At 35.5% G+C, this 25,526-nt stretch overlaps 1 protein-coding gene across 1 annotated transcript in view; it reads right to left on the reverse strand.

Moving 5' to 3' along the window:
• DNAH14 (dynein axonemal heavy chain 14) overlaps positions 1-25,526 on the reverse strand; it is a 463,650-nt gene that overhangs the window by 131,902 nt on the left and 306,222 nt on the right. Inside the window, exons 44-49 of the mRNA XM_034947740.3 lie at positions 17,506-17,622; positions 11,808-11,966; positions 10,673-10,805; positions 5,715-5,779; positions 4,607-4,794; positions 3,208-3,336 (exon numbers count right to left, since the gene is read on the reverse strand). Coding sequence (XP_034803631.2) covers positions 3,208-3,336; positions 4,607-4,794; positions 5,715-5,779; positions 10,673-10,805; positions 11,808-11,966; positions 17,506-17,622 — 791 coding nt within the window. The remainder of the gene's footprint in view (positions 1-3,207; positions 3,337-4,606; positions 4,795-5,714; positions 5,780-10,672; positions 10,806-11,807; positions 11,967-17,505; positions 17,623-25,526) is intronic.

The following is a 25,526-nucleotide window of genomic DNA, read 5'->3' on the forward strand; positions in this document are numbered from 1 at the left end:
CCAGTAATGGGATGGCTGAGTCAAATGGTATTTGTAGTTCTAGATCCTTGAGGAATCGCCACACTGTCTTCCACAATGGCTGAACTAGTTTACGTCCCACCAACAGTGTAAAAGTGTTCCTATTTGTCCACATCCTCTCCAGCACCTGTTGTTTCCTGACTTTTTAATGATCGCCATTCTAACTGGTGTGAGATGGTATCTCACTGTGGTTTGCATTTCTCTGATGGCCAGTGATGATGAGCATTTTTTCATGTGTCTTTTGGCTGCATAAATGTCTTCTTTTGAGAAGTGTCTGTTCATATCCTTTGCCCACTTTTTAATAGGGTTGTTTGATTTTTTCTTGTAAATTTGTTTGAGTTCTTTGTAGATTCTGGATATTAGCCCTTTGTCAGATGGGTAGATTGTAAAAATTTTCTCCCATTCTGTAGGTTGTCTGTTCACTCTGATGGTAGTTTCTTTTGCTGTGCAGAAGCTCTTTAGTTTAATTAGATCCCATTTGTCAATTTTGGCTTTTGTTGCCATTGCTTTTGGTGTTTTAGACATGAAGTTCTTGGCCATGCCTATGTCCTGAATGGTATTGCCTAGGTTTTCTTCTAGGGTTTTTATGGTTTTAGGTCTAACATTTAAGTCTTTAATCCATCTTGAATTAATTTTTATATAAGGTGTAAGGAAGGGATCCAGTTTCAGCTTTCTACATATGGCTAGCCAGTTTTCCCAGCACCATTTATTAAATAGGGAATCCTTTCCACATTGCTTGTTTTTGTCAGGTTTGTCAAAGATCAGATGGTTGTAGATGTGTGGCATTATTTCTGAGGGCTCTGTTCTGTTCCACTGGTCTACATCTCTGTTGTGGTACCAGCACCATGCTGTTTTGGTTACGGTAGCCTTGTAGTATAGTTTGAAGTCAGGTAGCGTGATGCCTCCAGCTTTGTTCTTTTGGCTTAGGACTGTCTTGGCAATGCGGGCTCTTTTTTGGTTCCATATGAACTTTGAAGTAGTTTTTTCCAGTTCTGTGAAGAAAGTCATTGGTAGCTTGATGGGGATGGCATTGAATCTATAAATTACCTTGGGCAGTATGACCATTTTCACAATATTGATTCTTCCTATCCATGAGCATGGAAGGTTCTTCCATTTGTTTGTGTCCTCTTTTATTTCGTTGAGCAGTGGTTTGTAGTTCTCCTTGAAGAGGTCCTTCACATCCCTTGTAAGTTGGATTCCTAGGTATTTTATTCTCTTTGAAGCAATTGTGAATGGGAGTTCACTCATGATTTGGCTCTCTGTTTGTCTGTTATTGGTGTATAGGAATGCTTGTGATTTTTGCACAGTGATTTTGTATCCTGAGACTTTGCTGAAGTTGCTTATCAGCTTAAAGAGATTTTGGGCTGAGACGATGGGGTTTTCTAAATATACAATCATGTCATCTGCAAACAAGGACAATTTGACTTCTGCTTTTCCTAATTTAATACGCTTTATTTATTTCTCCTGCCTGATTGCCCTGGCCAGAACTTCCAACACTATGTTGAATAGGAGTGGTTAAAGAGGGCATCCCTGTCTTGTGCCAGTTTTCAAAGGGAATGCTTCCAGTTTTTGCCCATTCAGTATGATATTGGCTGTGGGTTTGTCATAAAGAGCTCTTATTATTTTGAGATACGTCCCAGCAATACCTAATTTATTGAGAGTGTTTAGCATGAAGGGTTATTGAATTTTGTCAAAGGCCTTTTCTGTATCTATTGAGATAATCATGTGGTTTTTGTCTTTGGCTCTGTTTATATGATGGATTATGTTTATTGATTTAAAAACAAAACAAAACAAAAAGAGCAATCATTAAAAAATAAGCAATATGTTATTGAGGTTAGCAAAGAAGCTTCTGGTTATAAGTGAGAAATCAGAAGAGCCAACTGAGTGTGTCTCTAGAATGGCCAGGCTTTGTTCCTGCTTATGCCCAGGCTCAAGGCCACAGCAATCCCATAAAAGGCCTGCTGTGACTATTTTCTGGTCAGTTCAGGGAACTTGTCCAGGCTGGGCATTCCAGACCCTATTTCCTGCCTTCTCTTTTTTCTAGTCTCCTGGATTATCCCTGGTGGGCTGCACCTGGATTCTTCCCCTCTGCCTTGGCTCGAGGGTTGTTTCAGTCTGACTGACGTCTGACCTGATAGCGCTCACATGCCAGTTTGCCTTATTCAGGATCCTGGGCCCAAGTTTGTCTGAGACATGAAACCATTTGTAATGCAACCACTTAATTTTATAGATGAGGAATCTGAGGCCTAGAAAGTTTAAGTGGCAGTCAGTTCTGAAATATATGGCTTATGATTTCCAGAGAAGGACCCGAACAGAGAGAAAAGTGCATTTGAATTTCTATATTTGTTTTAGAAGTAAGCCATTCTGGCCGGGCATGGTGGCTCACGCCTGTAATCCCAGCACTTTGGGAGGCTGAGGTGGGCAGATCACGAGGTCAGATCGAGACCATCCTGGCTAACATGGTGAAACCCCATTTCTACCAAAACTACAAAAAACTAGCTGGGCGTGGTGGTGGGCACCTATAGTCCCAGCTACTAGGGAGGCTGAGGCAGGAGAATGGCGTGAACCTGGGAGGCGGTGTTTGCAGTGAGCCGTGATTGTGCCACTGCACTCCAGCCTGGTGACAGAGCGAGATTCCATCTCAAAAAAAAAAAAAAAAAAAAAAAAGGAAGCCATTCTGATTTAGGTTCAATGTAACAAAAATAATTGCACAGAAATACCACCTTGGGAATTTTTTTTGACTGTGATATTCCTTAAAATGCTGTATCTGTGATCTTAAGATAAAGATGTAGAGTAATCTTATATAGACATTAAGGATGTATCTGGTGGGCCACATTTTCACTGGCTTTTCTCACAACTAACTAAAATTTGATGCATGGAAAAATTTGATTAACTACTGATGCAGTTAACAATAATGAGCACTATTTGACTCAGAAACCAAATCTCGAGGACATACATGCAATTTTTACTAAGATTTAAACCTATTAAAAGTAGGATCTCTATAAACCCGTGGACCTACATTGCAAATATATGATTAATATAGTTAGTTTAGGGTCTCAACTTTGCTTAACATGTCCATATGGCCAGAATTTCTAACTTTCTCAAGTAATTCACTCAACATTGTTATAAACATTAATTTAGTGTAAGAAATAATACTTAATGTGAACAAAATCTTAGTATATACTGTACCTTCCATGTATTTTTTTCAGTATCATAAACTCCTCCCAAATCTAACAATTGTCTTATCAATTCCAGGGGTGGCTGTGCTCCATACGTATCTGATACTGGCATATTCATATCATCAATAAATATTAGAATCTTAAGAAAGACAAAAGGTTTTAAACATATATATTAGTACACCTTTCTTTAAATTATGAATTAGGAATATTATGGTTAGGGGTAAGCACAAATTAGGAATATTATGCTATGGAGTAAGCACAAAATCATATGTAATAACATGTCTGATTTCCTATTTAAAAACAGCAGAATGAATTCTATTTGGAAGATACGATTTTTAAAAACAGTAAGTTTTCAAAATAGCAGACACTCTATTCACCTTCTATAAATCTATAATAATTATGTCTGACAATAGTTAGAAATGTATTTGATGCTGGATAAAGCAATATAATTATGGCTATTACACAGGAACATGGCTATTTTTCATTCAAGATTTACTTACTGAGTGCCTACTATTGGCAAGGCACTATTATAGTATTTAGCTGTTTATTCCATATGCACCCTGGTTTAGGAATAAGGCTATCATCTGGAACTAGACTTAAAAAATTCTGCTGCAAATGCTGTTGTCATGAACAACAAGCAGAAAATTCAGACACATTTCCAAATTTTAAACCTGTGTTAATGTCCACCTTTGAAAATATTGTGCATTGAAGTGTACTGATTGTAAGCTCTGTGTGCACTAGCTCCTTTAGACTGTATTTATTTTTGCAAAAGAAGCAATGTAAAAAACCCACAAATAGACATATGTTTGGAATTACGTAATTACCTAATTTGTAACTGTCAATATATACATATATTTAGTAAGACACTCAGTTTCTCCCCTTTTGTATCACAAACTATCTGAAATTTCTCTTGCTTGCATTTTCTATTGGTATGATTAGGTTGCTCAGTTATTCACCTTTTCAAAATCCCTAAAGTTTACCTATGTAGGCAAAGACCAAGTTTATCTGTGTCTTCATTTAAAATCAAGGAAATCTGAAGCAAACCCTTAAAAGCTCCTGAAATTGAATTGAAACTCTTAGAGTCCCAAGCCATGGTCACAGGAAGAAAGTGTGGTAGAATATATAGTAACAAAACAGTTGGCATCTAACCCATTTTCCAGTCTACTTGTCTTTAGCAAGATTTCAGTAGCTTCTTTTGGCCTTAATAATTCTGAATCAGTATAATTCAACATATTGGAAATAAAATAATATTGATCTGAAAATCAAAGTTTCTGTTATACATTGCATCTTCTATGATGTTCAAAAGTGTGTGTTACACAAATATTTTTCTTCTGATTAGTATTAATTAAAATAAACTATCACTTGACTAGCCTAAGCAGATTATTGAACAGGTATGAGAGGTGTTTTACCCGGTTGTTTTTTGGTGCTCCAAGAGTATCTTTAGTTCTTCTTATTAACTTCTTAAGAATCATCTCCTTGGTTTTGGCAGCTGTTATATTGGTGCTAAAATTTATTGTAGAGACTACAACTCCTTTATGATCATTATTTTTAAGTAACTTTTTATTAGTTCTAACTTCTGGCTTTTTAGTGGGATTATCTGTGATGCCAAACATGGAAAGAAAAAACAAATTCAGGACACTTTAAGAACATTTTTGCCTTATTTTAATGTGTCATGAAATTTGAAAATTACATAATCTTACTATTTTGTTGTCATTTTCAAGAAATTACTCCGATAGAACTTTGGAATATTTCTTTGCTATTTTATGGTAAACAGCATCTCTGCAACCAAGTGCAACAGTACAAAAGCTCAAAGAGTCCTCCATACATTTATGCACGACAGACACATATAACTTTTTAAGATCTAAAAGCAGCATGCAGCTGTCTGCACTAATGGCATTAAAATTACGGTATATTCCCTGAGTGAGGATCATCCAGAGGCTATAGCTACAGCAACTTAAAAGTGAAAACAAAACCAAAACCTCTTCTGGCAAGATTTGGTGGTGTGGCATCCTTCCCCTTTATACAGCTATCTCTAGGCCATTCCATCTTTTCCTTTTGAGAAATGGAGTTGCTGTTCCCAAAACTAGTGAGTCAGAATTTTCAAGGATGAGGCTCCTGAAACTCCACATATGTTTCTATTGCATGGCCTGATTTGAGAAGTCCTACAGAATCATACCTTTTCTATTGTAGTATGTCTAAAAGCATCAAACAGTAGAATAGACAGATATTGCCTTTAATTACTTCTAGACTTAGTCTACTCTTCCACTGATATATCCACCAAGTATCAGGTAATGTACCTATTATATCAGCAGATGTAATACTCCTCTACCAGAACCATTCTAACTTTTGAGTAGGACAGAACAGTTTGAGAGGGTGTGGGATAGTTTTTGAGACTTTTTATATTAAATTACCAATTGAAATTATTATTCTGAGATCCATGAATATAAGAAATAATATACACATGGTTGTGAAGTTTTGAAACATAGCATAGCTTTGAGACTGTACTATAATATATACCTGAACTTCCAGTTGCTGTCTTATGAGTTTCAGGAATCAAGATGGTGATATTCTGTTTTAGGCTACTGGAATGAAATATTTTAAGGATTCAAAATTAGTTTGTTTACCATAATAGGTATATTAAACAACAACAAAAAAGTAACAGCATATTGTGAATTTTACTTCTAACTCTTACAAGAAAATTTTTTTTTCTGTTTCCACCTTTTCAGATGAAATTAGTGTCACCATAAGAACTTATACCAAACTGAACAAAACATAAGCTAACTTTATAAAACAAACTGGGCAAATTCCCAGGATGCCAGACGGTTGGATATTTTCTCTGGATAGTAAGCCATTACCTCACTTATCCCTTTATAAAATGTGATTTGCCTTACGGATCACTCAGCAAAGACCCATTCATCTTATTTTGGTCTTGTTTCTAGGTGTTTGTTTTTCTCATGTTTGATAGAAAATAGTTGTCTTTCTCTATTGTTAAAACTCACTTCAGCTTAAATATTGAGTATACAGTAAAACTGACTTTTTTCCAGTCTCCATTATTTATGATACTTAGATAAAGAATGATTTTTATTGTATTAAATATTTCAAAATTATTTCTCAGATGTTTAAGGCCTTATTTAAGTGTAGTAGGATTCTATTCCAAAATCATTAGTGTAAGACATAGATGATGGTGGCTTGGACTAAAAGAGGCATTGGAAAAGAAGCAGAGGAAATCAAGATATATGTGAAGATAGAACAGACATGACTAGTAGAATATTAGATGTAGTGCAGGGCAAAAATGGGGACCTAGGGATTGGGAGGAATCAGATGGGCTATAAGAGATAGATTGGTGAGAGGAAAGGGGGAAATTCAAAGATGATTCCTAGGTCTCAGGCTTGAATAACTGGGTCCCGTTTATTGAGATAAGAAGCACTAGAGGAAGGATAGGTTTGGAAGAGAAATCAAGAGTTATGTTTTGGTTATGTTAAGATTGAAATGTTTATAAGATATCCAAGTATTTTATATATATACACATGTATATATATATCTCTCTCGCATAGTAGCATATATGTGTCTAATGATTAGAGGAAAAGTCTGATATGTGCATTTCCACAATTCCATCTTCTTATGTAATTCAAACAATACTAGGCTTCTCTAATATTTTAACAGGCTTGGGAACTTAAAACATTTTTAGTTTTATTTTCATAAGGTAGATTTATTGTTTGTTCTTTTTTTTTTCTTCAGGAAGAAACACATAGAATGACAGAGACAAAGTTATTTGTCAAGAGCATTTTAACATTTGATGACCATACTGCCCAAGCAATCTACAGATTTAATGCAATTCTTATAAAAAATATCAATGTCATTTTTCACAGGATTAAAAAAATACTAAAATTTATACGGAATCAAAGACAGACTGAATAGCCAAAGCAATCCTAAGCAAAAAGAACAAACTTAGAGGCATCACATTACCCAACTTCAGATTATACTACAAGGCTATAGTAATCAAAACAGGATGGTACTGGTATAAAAGTAGACACATAGATCAATGGAACAAAACAGAGAACCCAGAAATAAAGCGAAATACTTACAACCAACTGATCTTTGACAAATCAGACAAAAACATACACTGGGGAAATACACTCTATTCAAAAATGGTGCTGGGAAAATTGGATAGCCACATATAGAAGAATGAAACTGGATTCCTATCTCTTACTGTGTGCAAAAATGATCTCAACATGGATTAAAGACTTAAATGTAAGACCTGAAACCATAAGAATTCTAGAAAAAAACCTAGGAAAAACTCTTCTGGACATTGGCCTAGGCAAATAATTTATGACTAAGACACCAAAGGCAAATGCAACAAAAACTAAAATAAATAAATGGAACCTAATTAAACTAAGAAGCTTCTGCACAGCAAAAGAAATAATAAACAGAGTACACAGACAACATACAGAATGGGAGAAAATATTTGCAAACTATGCATCTGACAAAGGACTAATATCTAGAATCTACAAGGAACTCAAACAAATTAGCAAGAAAAAAAGAAACCCATTAAAAGGCAGGCAAATGACATGAACAGCCACTTGTCAAAAGAAGAATAGAGTATTTTTACATTTGATAAGAAGGACATATATTTCTAAGGCAACAAAAACCAATATTATGGAAAGCTTTATTTGTATGTTTTAGGTGCATTTTCCCGGAAGGAAAATAGTTTATAGCCGCCCTTTATATAAAAAAAATCGACTTAAAATTTGGTTATTTTAAAAATAAATGTAAGAATTTCTCATTTAGACAAGATTGGGCACTTTCAGGGTGGTATGGGTAGAATTTCTCATTTAAAGAAATGAATCTAGTTGTTAATACTTTCGAAAAGTAAATATTTTCTTCTAAATAGAAAATAGGAATGGCCAATCATAGTAAAGAAATTGAATCAGTAATAAAGTATCCCATCAAAGAAAAGCCCAGAATTGGATGGTTTATGCTGAATTCTACCAATTATTTAAAGGGGAACTAATACCACTCCTCCAACTCTTCCAAAACATTGAAGTGGAGGGAATACTGCCAAACTCATTTCACAAGGCCAGCATTATCCTAATACCAAAGCCAGAAAAGAACATTACAAGAACAGACAATTACAGACCAATATCCCTGATGAACATAGATGCAAAAATCCTCAAAAGACTAATAAAACCAAATTCAATAGTATACTAAAAGGATTATTCACCATGATCAAGTGGGGATTTATCCCTAAGATAATTTCATGTATGATTCAACATGTACAAATCAGTAAATGTGATATCCCATATTAACAGAATGAAAGACAAAAACTATAAGGTCATCTTAATAAATACAGATGAAGCATTTGACAAAATTGAATACCTTTTCATAAAAAATTCTCAACAAGTTAGGTATAGAAGGAATGCATTTCAACACAATAAAGGGCCAAGTCTGATATATCACAGCTAACATCATACTCAGTGGTCAAAAGCTGAAAGCTATTCCTCTGTGATCAGGAACCAGACAAGGATACCCACTCTCACTACTTCTTTTCAACATAGAACTGGAAGTCCTAGCCAGAGCAATTAGGCAAGGAAAGAAATAAAAGGCATCCAAATAGGAAAAGAAGAAGTGAAATTGTCCGCTTGCTGATTAAGTGATCTTATTAATAGAGACCCTAAAGATGCCACCAAAAAACTGTTAGAACTGATCAATGAATGCAATAAAGTTGCAAGATATACAAACTCAACATACAAAAATTAGTCACATTTCTATAAGCCAACAATGAACTACCTGAAAAAGAAAGAAAACAATTCCATTTACAATACTGTTAAAAAAGACCATTAAAAGAGTACTTAAGGGTAAATATAACCAGAAGGTGAAAATTCTGTATATTGAAAACTATAAAACATTGATGAAATAAATTTAACAAAACACAAATAAGTGGAAAGATATCCTGTGTTCATGGATTGAAAGAATTAATATTGTTAAAATATCTATACTACCCAAAGCGAGCTACAGATTCAATGCAATCTCTACCAAAATTCCAACATCATTTTTCATTTTGCCAGTGGAACCACAAAAGATCCCGAATAGCCAAAGCAATCTTGAGGAGGGGGAAAAAAAAAGCTTGTGGCATCACCCTACCTGATTTCAAAATATACTACAAAGCTATAGTAATCAAAACAACATGGCATTGGCATAATAACAAACATATAGACCAATGAAACGGGATAAAGGGCCCAGAAATAAACCCACACATTTACAATCAATTGCTTTGGCTATTCTGCACTCCTGTGTTCATTGCAGCATTATTCACAACAGACAAGATATAGGCTCACCCTAAGTGTTCAATGGCTGAATGGATATATTTTTTTTTGAGATGGAGTCTTGCTCTGTTGCCCAGGCTGGAGTGCAATGGCGCAATCTTGGTTCACTGCAACCTCCACCTCCTGAGTTCAAGTGACTCTCCTGCCTCAGTCTTCCGAGTAGCTGGGATTACAGGCACCTGCCACCACACCCAGCTAATATTTTGTATTTTTAGTGGAGACAGGGTTTCACCATGTTGGTCAGGCTGGTCTCAAACTCCTGACCTCAGGTGATCCACCTGCCTCTGCCTCCTAAAGTGCTGGGATTACAGGTGTGAAACACTGTACCCAGCCTGAATGGATTTGTAAAATGTGGTGTCTGTGTGTGTGTATATATATATATATATAATGGAATACTATTTAGTCTTTTAAAGGAAGGCAATCTTGTCATTTAAATGGATTTTTAAAATGTGAATATATACACATATTCCATTATATATATGATGAAGTACTATTCAGTCTCTAAAAAGAAGGAAATTCTGTCATTTGTAACAACATGGATGAACCTGGAGGACATTATGCTAGTGAAATAAGCCAGGCACAGAAAGACAAATACTATATAATCTCACTTATATGTGGATTCTAAACAAGTCTAACTCATAGAAGCAGAGAGTAGACTAGTGGTTGCCAGGGACAACAGGTGAGGTGGGAAGGAATGGGGAGATGTTGGTCAAAGGGTACAAAGTTTCAGTTAGACAAGCAGAATAAGAATTCGACATCTATTGCACAGCATGGTGACCATAGTTAATAATGTGTTGTATATTTCAAAATTCCTAAAAAATAGATTTTAATTGTTCTCACTAAAAAATCATAAGTATGTGAGGTAATGGTATGTGAATTACATGATATAATCATTCCTCAATGTGTATATACATCAAAGCATCACATTGTACCCCATAAATACAATTATCATTTGTCAATTAAAAATAAAAGTTTAAATGGAAAAAATAAAAGAGAAATCAGGAAAAAAAGGATTTTCTTCTTATCTCCTCTTTTGAATGATTCTGCATTTTTACATAACAGATTTGCTTTTTTTAAAAACAGGCATATGTATATATTAAAGCATACTTTTTAAAATCAGACAAATCAAATTTAGAAGTTAGTATATACAACCTTGATTTTTTTATTTCACTATATAATAGGGTGTCTCCTAAAATTGAACCATGTTTTATGTCAAATGCTCCTGGACCCTCTAGCTTTTCAAGCATTTGATTAATGGCAGCAGTTTTCCCAACACCAGATTCTCCTAAGGGAAAAAATACATAAGGTTAGATGTATATGCAAGAAAATGATACATGTTAACACATTAAAATGAACCAATAACATTCTCCCTCAATTGAAAATTGCATAAAAAGTGTGTTTTTGTTCTTCCCTTTTAAAAAAATGTGGTTAAGAGTGGTTAAATGAGGAAGTTAATATAAAACCCTCTCAAATTGTTTGAATTATTTACACCTCTTACAAAAGAATAGATTAAGAGTTAACTATTATTTTTATCTAATGTTCATGCTAATCCTTTAGCACAGAACTACAACATGAAACATAATTCCTTAAAAATTTCTGCCAACCCAATTTGAGGAAGAAATTTGATGATAAACTTTTTGTTCAATCAGAGTAGGGACTCTGTAATGATTTTACAATTCATTAAGTATTAAAGTAAAGATAAGTATTTTCTTAGACAAAATTAGAGGCAAGGTATGTGTTATCTGAGAGTTACATTGCCTTAATTCTCTGCATATGGAACTGGGAAAATGATACTATTGCCTCTGGTGCTATGCAACACAAGTTAGATAATTGGAAAAGGTAATTGATGGGTTGAAATACGCATTAAAAGAGAGTAGGAGCTGTATTGAATTACTATTTTGATAATGGTAAAAGATAGAAAAATCTTAATATTGGATTGGGGAATCCCATTGAATGTGTACATGTAAGTAAACCAATCAATGTTACCAATAAGAACCTCAGCCCACAGGCTACAGAGGCCAAACATATATTATTAATATAATAGCTCTACTTCTGGAATTTCTCCTGCAGGTAATGAAAAGATGAAAAAGATTTATAATGTCCTATTTTGGCAAATATGTGGAAAAATGGGTGTTCATAAACTGCTGGTAAGAAAATAAATTAATATAGTAACCAAAACTTTTCAGCGTATATTTTTTTCCCACTTACAAAATAAGATAGTTAGACCAAATATCTGTAAATCTTTTTCTAACTCTGAAATTCTCCTTCTATTAAATATTTGTAATACCTGTGAGAAGTACAGGGCAGGAATTCTTTAAAAGAAGGCTCATGAGAAAAGAAAGGCATGTTGTGTCTCTGGTAGCGGTATAATTAATGCATTCTCCACATTCTGTTATCTTCAAGAAGTTTCCGCCAGATCTTTGAAGGTTAGTTGGTAATGAAGTTCCTAAGTTAAAATTTTAAAAAAAGTTTCAAATGACCTAGAAAGCACTATTCACCTCATTTTTTTTTTTAAGTCATTAGGATTATTTTATTTTCATTAATCGTATATATGAAAAGTACATGGCTGGCTGGGCACGGTGGCTCACGCCTGTAATCCCAGCACTTTGGGAGGCCAAGGCTGGCAGATCAGGAGTTCAGGAGATCGAGACCATCCTGGCTAACGCGGTGAAACCCCATCTCTACTAAAAATACAAAAAATTAGCCGGGTGTGGTGGCAGGCGCCTGCAGTCCCAGCTACTCGGGAGGCTGAGGCAGAAGAATGGCCTGAACCCAGGAGGCGGAGCTTGCAGTGAGCCGAGATTGCGCCACTGCACTCCAGCCTGGGCGACAGAGACTCCGTCTCAAAAAAAAAAAAGAAAGAAAAAAAAGAAAAGAAAAGTACATGGCTATGCAGAAATAAAATATGTTAAGATTTGTTTCAGGAAAATGTAATCATGTCACAATATAGTCAATCATAAAAGTTATTAGTTCATTACTCTTAAAAGTCTTCCTATTCCTGAGAAAACTCCATTGATTATGTCCAGGAGTTCCTAAATGTCGCATGTATTGGAGAAGCAATCATTTCCACTAAATTAAAGTCATTCTGCAAGTCACTTTCATCATCACTTTCATTACCACAGAGGACACTAGAGGCACTTTTAGCTGCTCAACAGAAATTCATGCATTTCCACATTATAGCAGTTCTCCAGTGGTGGATGCCCTAACCCTGGAGAGGTCAAAGCAGTGACGCAGTCTATGGTGGACTGGATGTATTCACCTAATTTTTAGGTCCTCAATACATAATAATTTCTGGAAAAGTCTGCACATTACAAAACAATTTAAACATACATAAATAAGCCAAAATTGTTACAAGTGCCTGGGGGTCTCTGCTGATCTCAGAAATTATCCCTCACTCACACTCTTTCTGACTTTGATGTGGACAGTTAGTGCTATCAATTTTCCTCTTAAAATGCTTTAGTTGTGTGCCAGAGATTCTGTCTTTATCTATTTTTTTTTTAAATAGCAAATGGGCTCCTGGTCTTTTACTTTGATTTGTAAAGGCCCTTTATATATTAAGCAAATTAGCTCTTGTAATCTGCTTGGTGTTTTATGTAAGTACTCTGATTATTATATTTGACTGAGCTAATCTGTCCTCATTATTTCCTGGCTACTCTTACTCTCTTACTTGTTTAACATTTCTGTATGGAATTTGGAATCAGCTTCTCTAGTCCTCACCACACCTATAGTGTGGTATGTTTATTGGAATTATCTTTACTTCATGGATTAATTTAGGAAGAATTAACCCATTTAGGATGATAGCTTTTCTCCAAGAACATGGCATGCTTTTTTATTTCTACGTCTCAAGAATGTTTCCAAGTTTTCTTCATATTGATTTTTGCATATTTCTCGTTAAACTTAGTTTTCTGTATTTCATCTTTTTAAAAATTTTGCTTTTGCCATTTTATTTTATTTTATTTATTTATTTTCTTACCCAATCCTGCCGCAGTTGACCCCAAATCCATCCCACAGAAGCAAAGCCAATCTTGCAATGTTTACTTCCGGCTTTCTACCCTACTCCAGCCACCACTGTGGTAACTTCTGGATGACCAACACGTGCGCACTAATTCTCTCTGTTTTTGCCACTTTAAATAAGATCTTTTCTTTTATTATTTACCTTGTAACTGCTTGTTGTTTGTATATGTGTGGAAGATTAGTTTTACACATTGTTTTGTAATTAGACTAAAACTAAATTCTCTTATTGCTTATAGTAGTTTTAAGTTGATCCTTTGGTTTTCCAGATATTTTATTATAACTTCTGCAAATAATTAAAATTTAATCACTTATTTTCCAAATTTCTATCTCTAATTCCTCTTTTTAATTGCATTGGCTCGTATACACAAAACAGCATTGAGTTAAAAATTGGATTTTAATGGTAATGCTTCAAGTATTTCCCCTTAAGTAGACTCTGTTGTTATTGTTATTGAACTTTTAACTTCTGTTGTATTTTTCATTTCTAGAAGGTCTACTTGGTTCTTTTTCAAATTGTGTCAGCTTTTAATAGTTTCTCTTGCATTTCAGGTATTTTCTATCTTTCTTTTTATTTCTTTATAAATGGTAAGCATGGCTGTCTGAGAATATATACCTTTATTCTAGTCATCCAAGTCTCATTAATTTGTGGCTGCAATCTTGTTTCTGCTAATTATCTTTAAAGGGGTATTAAATTTGAAAATATTATTTGTAGGAATAATATAAAGTGTAGGATAATAGTTCCACTCTACAGAAAGTATGTCCATTGGCTTCTGACTGGATGCTGGGAGACTACTCAGGGATTCCCTTAATCCCAATTCAAGACTGGAGATTCCTTAGATGATGTAGGATAATGTATCTGGCCTCAGATTATGGGTACCTGGATATGTAAGGGCTTGTTTAATCCAGTTCACCTTCACATAGAGAGTGTAGCTCTTCATTAGCCCAGATTAAATTATACGTGTGTGTGTATGTGAGAAAGAGTGGAGGGAAGGAAGCTTTGATTTCTGACATCCTTAATCCTTGAATAGCCAACCTAATGATACAATGACTTGATTGATTCAATCAAAATCACATGTAATTCCTTAAATGGATATTGTAGCCTCAATAATTTCTATAAAGGAGAATTTTCAGCACTCTTAGTTGTGGATTGAACATTACTACAAAATTCACATTTAAACTCCTCAAACATTAGTGGAAATCAAAATAAAACACACAACTCTTAATCTGCAAGCAAATGTTTCCTTCCAATAACTACCCCCTGCCCATGATAACAAGAAAGAGAATTCTGTGTCATGGTCTGTCACATCAGTACTCAATATTGGGATTTACATATCAATATCTTATAAACCCTTAGAGTACGGATTCCAGAAGAGAGAGCCTCATTTTTTTTCCCCTTTCAGTTAGTTCCCTGTGCAAACACCCACACCAAAAGATCTTGTCTAAACATAGTTCTGACTACTTTGTTCTTTGTTTTCTTATACTCAGTAGTCGCTACCATGAGGTGAGTTGAAACAATAGGTTTGGGTGCGTAGGCAATACCTCAATTTGACCTTTGCTGTTGAGCTGGCTGCTACCTAGTAGACAGCATCTAATGTGAGGCTCTGGAGAAAAACTTAGGTCCACAGTCTTCCTTTTGATATTTGGGGGATAGAAACAGTTAACATTTTTGAAACTATGAGAGCCCAATATACTGGACTCTCAGTTTTAGATTGTAGGCTTCAGGTAGAGAGAGTCTCCCTTGCCTGAGCTCTATTATCTTTCATCTTTGCTTAAAAACTAGTTAGCTTTTATCTAAATTCATCCCTCTCTTATTGAACTTCAGTAAAAGTGACAAAAAGTAGCCAATTCACACCAACGTTTTGATCTTCCAGCCACTTTCCCTAGAGTTACAGCACGTGGTCTGTCTCCCAGATATCACAGCTAACAATGTTGCCAATTTTTTGGCCATGGCATATAAAGGATCACCTGTATTCACCTGCAACATTGTGTCTTCATTGCCCAGCATCTGACTTTTAAGTCAATGTCAGGTGTTTCAGGATTTTTTCTGTGATTGTGTCATTTCTAGCTACTGAAATGTGTATTAATTATGATACAAGTTCTATCTGCTTTAACAAAGATCCAAATATAACCATGGCTTTTAAAGGTGGAATTTGATTCCTCTCTCATGTAACAGCCCATGGTCTATATGTCAGCTCCACAGTGTTAGGAATCCAGGATTCTAGTTTTTCCTGCCGTCCTTACCCTGCACTTTCCATATCTAGGTTCTTGGTGGTTGCTTTAGGTTTCACCACCACATCTCAGGAGCAAGAAAGGGGAGAAAAAAATAGGAGAACATGTGTACATTCCTTTCTTTTTAATTGTACAATCTAGAATTTGCATGATTCACCTCTAGTCATATCCCGCTGTCTAGATCTAATCTGGTCACATAACCACACTGCTCTACAAGAGAGGTTTAGCTGGATGATGAAGTGCCTAGATGAATCTTCCAATGATAGAGAAACAGGAAAGAATAGAGTTGGGAGTGACAAGCAGCAGTGAATGCCACACAGGGTATTGATGCAAGAGGTAACATTAATATTTAACTTTTTCATCATTTTCCTTTATATTTTCCCACCATGCTATTAAAGAAAGAACCACTTACATGTTTCTCTATAATCCCACACAAGAAACAGGGTAAGCACATTAGAAAATAGCTTGATTAATACGTGTGGGATGAATAAAGAAATTAATGAATGTTGGGTGACCTTCAAAACACATCTTCTCATAACAGATTAGGATTACTCTTTTTAAGTAAAGAAGTATAAGAAAAAAAATCCTACTCAACCATAAAAGGAGACTTTTGAAGCACATCTAGGATGTCCAAACAATTTATCATATTGCGGTTTACCATGAAAAAAATTACATGGTGACATTTAAATTCTTGTTACAGGTTTGGGTTTGAAAGTCAGGGAATGCTTTAGTTATTTCTAAGCTCTTTGCCTGCAATTAGAGGAAGTGGCAGCCAGAGGAAGTAATGTTCTAGATTTGGAGAAAACAGCTTCGGTTTCCCGTGTGAGTGGTATACTAAGATGTGGAGTCACATGCAAATGATATTCAGTTATACTTTTCTACATAGTGGTAAAAAGCTAAGGCTCTCAGTCAATATCAGCACTAACATATGAAATACAGTTCGGAGCTTGTAAACAAATATGACTGCCCACTAATATTTATTGTAACAAAATATTGAATAAAATAGTCTTGGCATTTCCAACGAAAACAAATGTAGAGTTAAAACTCTCTGGATGCTTTAGCATTCTGATAGCTCTGGTTGTTTGCTGTCAAAAGCTCTTACAACCAACTCTGAAATTCTTTTATGAGAGAAATCTGACTTCAAAGCAATTCAATTTGTATTTATTAAATTTCTAATATTTGCAGGAACTCTAAAGAAGCTTGATTATTAGATTCCTGCCTCTGCCTCAAATTTCTACCAAGCTCTCAAAGTGCAACAAGTTTCTTTTTTCTGCTATATGTAGATGCAGAAGATTGGGAATAAAAACAATTTAGCATATATGGATATTTGTGAAACTATGATTATTCTTTTCTAATTAGCATTTTCATTTATAATTAAGTGTAAGTTTTTACATATATGTTTTTCACATTTTACAAGTAGTCCTTTCCATTTTCTTGTCCCAATAATTACAGCTAATTGAAATAAATAGTGCTCTTAGGAAGACTTTCAATGTGCTACAGTTTTACAATGTGCATTTAATTCAATAAAATATACTCTAAATTTCTCAGAAAGTAATATTCAAAGGTTATGTTTTTAAAGATACGTTTTGTAAACATAGATCTAAACTGGTCTCTACACAAACATATTAGTCCTCAAAGTTGCAGATATAATTACTTTTATAAATAGAGTAGATATAATTACTTTTATGAATAGAGTATTCCCAATATTCTAACGTTACAAGTATGATTCTTATAATTATTCTTACCTCTTTGAATTAGTGTCTGATCATTAGGAACTAAATCTGACCAAGGTATGAATTCACATTGCTCTATATCCACAAAATATCCAAAGATGGAACATTCACCAGTTGGTAGGTTGATGCCTACAACCGAAAATGATAAATTCAACTAAGAAAGGGGTTCAGTTATGGAATGTTTCACTAACCATGTAAACTCTCTCCGAAAGATCTGATTGTTGAACAAGAAATAATAAGTATTCACCAAGGGTATATCCAAGTGTATAGGCCTGTTTTCCCCTCAATCTTCAATGTGTAAAAATGAAGTTTTATTAACTTCTTGTCCTCTTTATATCCAGAAAGCAAGGTGAAGTATGATCTGATATTCCTTGAAATCTTACCCCAAAGTTTTGATTATTACCATGTGTTTGGATGCAGTTAAATGCCAGTAACATATTGATTGTGGTCAAACCAATATATCAGAGAACTTTGTTATTTGTAAATCACACTTATCTTTCTATTATAAAAGTAATACATTTTCTTAGCACAAAATTCTGAAAATATAGAATAAAAGTAAACTAATTTAGCCATGGATTCACTATAAGGTAATAACAGTATTAGTATTTCATATATTCTTATTTACCACTTGAACGGTAAATAAATCTTTGGAAAAGTGTGTGTGCAAATTTTTTTACCATTCGAAAAATTGTGTTTTCTTATTATTGTGTTTTAAGAGTTCTTTATCTATTCTGGATATATCTTTGTTTGATATGTAATTTATATATATTCTTTGAATCTGTGGCTTGTCTTACTATTATTGTTATTCTCTTAATGGTAAGTTCTTCAGAGCAAATGTTTTAATTAAATTTTTTTCTCTTATGGATTATGCTTTTAGTGTTGTACATAAGAACTCTTTGTCTAACTGAAGGACACAAAGGATTTTTTCTTGTCCTTCTTAAGAATTTTATAATTTAGACCAGGCGTGGTGGCTTATGCCTGTAATCCCTGCACTTTGGGAGGCCAAGGTGGGCAGATCACTTGAGGTCAGGAGTTTGAGACCAGCCTGGCCAACATGGTGCAACCCCGTCTCTACTAAAAATACAAAAATTAGCCAAGCGTGGTGACAGGTGCCTGTAATTCCAGCTATTTGGGAAGCTGAGGCAGGAAAATCACTTGAACCTGGGAGGCGGAGGCCGCAGTGAGCTGAGATCACGCTATTGCACTATAGCCTGGGTGACAAGAGCAAGACTCCATCTCAAAAAAAAAAAAGTTTATAGTTTTACAATTTATATTTAGGCCTAGCATCCATTTTAGTGTATAATCTTAGTCTGTCAAATTCCTTTTTTTAAACATATAAATGTTCAGTTGGTCCAGTACCATTTGCTGAAAAGACTATTCTATTAGTTAGCTTGGGCTGCCATAACAAAATACCATAGACTGGGTGGCTTGAACAACAGAAATTTATTTTCTGTTGTCTTTTGTGTGTTCATATTTCCTTTTCTTCTAAGGATGCCAGTCAGATGGGATTAAGGCCACACTTCCAAGCATCTCCCTTATGGAGCTCTCACACTCCCTGGCAATGATATACTTACCCTAATCACCCCAAGGCCAGGTACCAGATAGCCAGGGACAGCCCTGTTCAGCAGAACTTGCTGAAATTATTCAAACTAGCCAATCCCAAGCCCATTTACACTGCTTTGCCCATTCCTTCCTGCAGAAACCACAATAAAGGTACTTGCCCACAGTTCCCCTTTCTCCGTCTGCCCTGTGACTGACCCCAGTGCTTCCATCCTGAGTGGCCCAATGTGTCATGTTCTTTCTCTTCAGGAACCTGTGAGTATAACAAAACTGTAAAACCGTTTCCAGTTCCCTTTTCTTCATCTGAGTCTGGCCTCACCACACCTCACCCAAGGGAATATGGTTAAAACAGCACGCCACATACGATCTCTGTTGTATATTCTTCTTTGTTTTCCTTTACAAATCCCTTACAAATATAAAAATCATTCTTAGCTTACAGTCTGTAAAGAAGTAGGCTACAAGCTGGAATTGCCTTGCAGGCTGTAGTATGCTAATCCCTGGTTTAATTAAGTGTCCCTTATTATACATCATTAGTTTTTAGAGAAATGCAGATTAAAACCACAGTGAGATACATTTCATACCCACTGGAATGGCTATAATAAATGAGAAAGACAATGACAAATTGCCTCCAAATATTGGGGAGGATTTGGAGAACAAGAACCCTAATATATTGTTGGTAGGAATGTAGAATAGTGTAGACATTTTGGAAAAAAGTTTGGCAGTTGCTCAAAAGTTAAACCTAAAACTACCACAATATGACCCAGCAATTCTTGCCTTAGGCATCTACCCAAGAGAAATGAAAACATATGTCCACAGAAAGACTTGCATATAATGCATAAAAGCATTATCCATAATAGTCCCAAACTTTAAACAATCTAAATGTCTACCAACTGGTAAATGGATAGACAAGATGTGATATACTCATAGAATGGAATACTATTCAGCAAATTAACTACTGATAAATGATACATTATGGATGAGCCTCAAAAACATTATGATACATGAAATAAACCAGACCCAACAGACCATATATTGTAGTTGATTTCTTAAAATGCTTATTGAAGCTTAATTTACTAAGAAGCAAATTTGTTGCCGATGGTTGGGGATGGGAATAAGGATTAACTGTAAATGGGAACGGAGATTATAATGGAAAGACGAAAATATTCTAAAACTGATGTATGGTGATGGTTGCACCACTCAGTAAACTTACTAAAAAATCATTGATACATATATTTGAAGTGGGTGAATTTGGTGTGTAAAATATACCTAATTCAAGCTCTGTCTTCTCAGTTCAGCAAAGCCATTATGCTCTTCTTAGGTTCCCTTCCCTGGGCCACCATCTGGAAAGCTCCTCCAGGTAGAGGGCTGGGGCAATCATAGGGCTCATCTCATTTACTCCCTGGGGCAAGGCCATGATTTATTACTGTCCATCCCAAATAAATGAGGATACTTCTTGTTTTCCTTCTTGATAGGGATTGAAAATGTATTCACCAGGTCAAGAACACATACCAAATGCTAGAGATTGTCCCTACTGGTAAAAAGAGTAGCCAAAGTGACTGGGATTACTATTTTTTTAAGATTATTATAGTCCACCATCACCCACCTTGATCCACCTTTTTTATTTCAAAAGATCAGGTTAGTGAATTAAGTAGGAATATAATGGATAACTCATACCTGCATCTTTGAAGCCCTGAGGATGTCATTGATATCTGCCATTTCTTCCAGGATGCAGTATTGGTTTGAGGTCTGTGGACTGAGGATTGGCTCTAGGAGGGGCTTTCATTTGGCTTCTTATGCCATTATAAATCTTATTTCACAGGTCAGGAAATTAAGGTGAAGGTGTTTGCCAGTGCTAAGTATATCCATTCTGATTATGCAGCCAGGTGCTGGGGAAATGAGCACTGGATGAGTCCATGAACAAACTGCAATGGAGTTGTACCAGGACCTTATCACCTTTCCTCTATAAGCCCCCACTCTAATAGAGGGACCATGATGTTCTTTTGGTTCTACAGGTGTAACTATTAGCTCAAATCCTGTATTCAACTATCCTTCAAAGAACTGGCGTTCCCCTTTTCCCTAGTTATAGTAACTCTAATAAATGACTTTAGGTTCCTATTTGTTATGTCATTGCAGGTCCTTCCTCAAGTTGAACTGCCTTTCCTTCCCGAGATCTGAGTGCTAAGGGAGCTCATTGTTATTAGTTGTCACTCTTCTAGGCTCTCTCAGCAGACAGAGCTAAGAAATATATGTACATATACTGACCTGGGTATATACTCTGTTTTCTTTTGGTTTGTATTTGCATTACATGTAATTATTAATTACCTCATTCTAAACTTTTCTGTGTGCTTCAAATTAACTTATTAGATTTATACATTTTTCTAACAAATCTAAAGTTATCTGATATTTCTACACTATTCTCAAACACAACAAAGACCTTAGCACACTTTCACTACCTATTGAACACCCCCCTCTTCCATCTTATTTTGTGTATAATTTTGATTTTGTCTTTTTAATAAAAAGTTACTTTATAATCAATAGTTTTATCAGTCTATTGATCTATATTACCAAGTTCTATGCTCATCATTACTCTTATATTGGTCACCATCCCACTGTGTGTATTAGTCTTCTTGCTGAAGTACCTCCTTTAATACTTCTTTTATACATGAGTTACAGGTGTTTGACGATTTCAGTCTTCATATGTCCGAATGGATCTTTATTTTGTTGTTATCTTAAATGATAGCTTCTGAGGATAAAAATTTAGGTTCCTTCATCCATTTGAAGATATTACTACATTATCTTTTGATCTCTATTGTTGATAATAAAAATTTGTCTAATTATTATTATTATTATTTGAGACAGAGTCTTGCTCTGCCACCCAGGCTGGAGTGCAGTGGCGCGATCTCGGCTCACTGTAAGCTCCACCTCCCAGGTTCACGCCATTCTCCTGCCTCAGCCTCCCCAGTAGCTGGGACTACAGGCGCCCACTACCGTGCCTGGCTCGTTTTTTGTATTTTTAGTAGAGACGGGGTTTCACTGTGTTAGCCAGGAGGTCTCCTGACTTCGTGATCCGCCTGCCTCGGCCTCCCAAAGTGCTGGGATTACAGGCGTGAGCCACCACACCTGGTCAAAAATTTGTCTAATTATTATTCCTTTGTAGATATTGTCTTTTTTCTATAAAAACTTTAAATATTTTTTTATTGACATTTTGCAGTTTCACTATAAATTGTTTAAATGTGTTTAATATCAGGATTTATGTCAATCTGGCAAATTCTCTGATATTATATCGTCAAATGTTGCTTCTCTGACATTCCCCTCCAGAATGAGAGATTCTTCTGAAATCTCTTGGCAGATCCTCTCGCTCATCACTGTTCTTCCATATCTTTTTCTTCTCTAGGTTTCAACTTACTAATTCTTTCTTTGATGGTGACCAGAGTGGAGTTTATCCTATTGAATTTCTTTTTATTTACTTATTTTTTTTTATTATTCTTTAAGTTCTGGAATACATGTGCAGAATGTGCAGGTTTGTTACATAAGTATATATGAGCCATGGTGGTTTGCTGCTTCCATCAACCCATCATCTGGGTTTTCAGCCCCGCATGCATTAGGTATTTGTCCTAATGCTCTCCCTCCCCTTGCCCCCACCCCGCAACAGGCCCCAGTGTGTGATGTTCCCCTTTCTGTGTCCATTTGTTCTCATTGTTCAACTCCCACTTATGAATGAGAACATGCAGTATTTGGTTTTCTGTTCCTGTGTTAGTTTGCTGAGAATGATGGCTTCCAGCCTCAACCACGTCCCTGCAAAGCACATGAACTCATTCTTTTTTATGGCTGCATAGTATTCCATGGTGTATATGTGCCACATTTTCCTTATCCAGTCTATCATTAATGGGCATTTGGGTTCATTCCAAGTCTTTGCTATTGTGAATAGTGTTGCAATAAACATACGTGTGCATGTTTCTTTATAGTAGAATGATTATATTCCTTTGGGTATATACCCAGTAATGGGATTGCTGGGTCAAATGGTATCTGGTTCTAGATCCTTGAGGAATTGCCACATTGTCTTCCACAATGATTGAGCTAATTTACACTCCCACCAACAGTGTAAAAGCGTTCCTATTTCTCCACATCCTCTCCAGCATCTGTTGTTTCCTGACTTTTTAATGATTGCCATTCTAATTGGAGTGAGATGGCATCTCATTGTGGTTTTGATTTGTATTCCTCTAATGACCAGTGATGAAGAACTTTTTTTCATATGTTTGTTGGCCACATAAATGTCTTCTTTTGAGAAGTGTCTGTTCATATCCTTTACCTACTTTTTGATGGGGTTGTTTGTTTTTTTCTGGTAAATTTGTTTAAGTTCCTTGTAGATTCTGGATGTTAGCCCCTTATCAGATGGATAGATCACAAAATGTTCTCCCGTTCTGTAGGTTGCCTGTTCACTCTGATGATAGTTTCTTTTGCTGTGCAGAAGCTCTTTAGTTTAATTAGATCCCATTTGTCAAATTTGGCTTTTGTTGCAATTGCTTTTGGTGTCATAGTCATGAAGTCTTTGCCTATGCCTATGTCCTGAATGGTATTGCCTCGGTTTTCTTCTAGGGTTTTTATGGTTTTGGGTCTTACATTTACATCTTTAATCCATCTTGAGTTAATTTTTGTATAAGGTGTAAGGAAGGGGTCCAGTTTCAGTTTTCTGCATATGGCTAGCCAGTTTTCCCAACACCATTTATTGAATAGGGAATCCTTATCCCATTGTTTTTTTTTTTTTTTTTTTGCCAGGTTTGTCGAAGATCAGTTGGTTGTAGATGTGTGGTGTTATTTCTAAGGCCTCTGTTCTGTTTCAGTAGTCTATATATTTGTTTTGGTACCAGTATCATGCTGTTTTGGTTACTGTAGCCTTGTAGTACAGTTTGAAGTCAGGTAGTGTGATGCCTCTAGCTTTGTTCTTTTTGCTTATGATTGTCTTGGCTATATGGGTTCTTCTTTGGTTCCATATGAAATTTAAAGTAGTTTTTTCTAATTCTGTGAAGAAAGTAAATGGTAGCTTGATGGGAATAGCATTGAATCTATAAATTACTTGGAGCAGTATGGCCATTTTCACGATATTGATTCTTCCTATCCATGAGCATGGAATATTTTTCCATTTGTTTGTCCTCTCTTATTTCCTTGAGCAGCAGTTTGTAGTTCTCCTTGAAGAGGTCCTTCACATCCCTTGTAAGTTGTATTCCTAGGTATTTTATTTTCTTTGTAGCAAATGTAAATGGGAGTTCACTCATGATTTGGCTGTTTGTCCTATTATATTATTGTCTATTATTGTCAATATATTGCCTATATTGGTGTATAGGAATGCTTGTGATTTTGCACATTGATTTTGTGTCCTGAGACTTTGCAGAAGAGACTCAGACTCCCACACAATAATGGTGGGAAACTGTAACACCCCACTGTGAATATTAGACAGATCAACAAGACAGAAAATTAACAAGGATATTCAGGACTTGAACTCAGCTCTGGACCAAACGAACCTAATAGACATCTACAGAACTCTCCACCCCAAATCTACAGAATATACATTCTTCTCAGCACCACATAGCACTTATTCTAAAATTGATCACATAAGTGGAAGTAAAACACTCTCTCAGCAAATGCAAAAGAAAGGAAATCATAACAGTCTCTCAGACCACATTGCAATCAAATTAGAACTCAGGATTAAGAAACGCACTCAAAACCACAAAACTACATGGAAACTGAGCAACCTGCTCTGGAATGACTACTGGGTAAATAATCAAATAAGGCAGAAATAAATAAATTTTTTGAAACCAATGAGAACAAAGGCACATGTACCAGAATCTCTGGGACAGAGCTAAAGCAGTGTTAAGAGGGAAATTTATAGCACTAAGTGCCCACATCAGAAAGCGGGAAAGATCTAAAATCGACACCCTCACATCACAATTAAAAGAACTAGAGAAGCAAGAGCAAACAAATTCAAAAGCTAGCAGAAGACAAGAAATAACTAAGATCAGAGCAGAACTAAAGGAGATAGAGACATGAAAAACCCTTCATAAGATCAACCATCCAAGAGCTGGTGTTTTGAAAAGATTAACAAAATAGATAGACCACTAGCCAGACTAATAAAGAAGACAATAGATGAATCAAATAGATATAATAAAAAATGATGAAGGGGATATCACCACTGATCCCACAGAAATACAAACTACCATCAGAGATTAATATAAAAACCTCTATGCAAATAAACTAGAAATCTAGAAGAAAAGGATAAATTCCTAGACACACACACCCTCCCAAGACTAAACCAGGAAGAAGATGAATCCCTGAATAGACCAATAACAAGTTCTGAAATTGAGGCAATAATTGATAACCTACCAACCAAAAAAAGCCCAGGACCAGATGGATTCACATCCAAATTCTACCAGAGGTACAAAGAGGAGCTGGTACTATTCCTTCTGAAACTATTCCAA

This window comes from Pan paniscus, chromosome 1 (genome assembly GCF_029289425.2).
Source record: "Pan paniscus chromosome 1, NHGRI_mPanPan1-v2.0_pri, whole genome shotgun sequence".
NCBI lineage: Eukaryota > Metazoa > Chordata > Mammalia > Primates > Hominidae > Pan > Pan paniscus.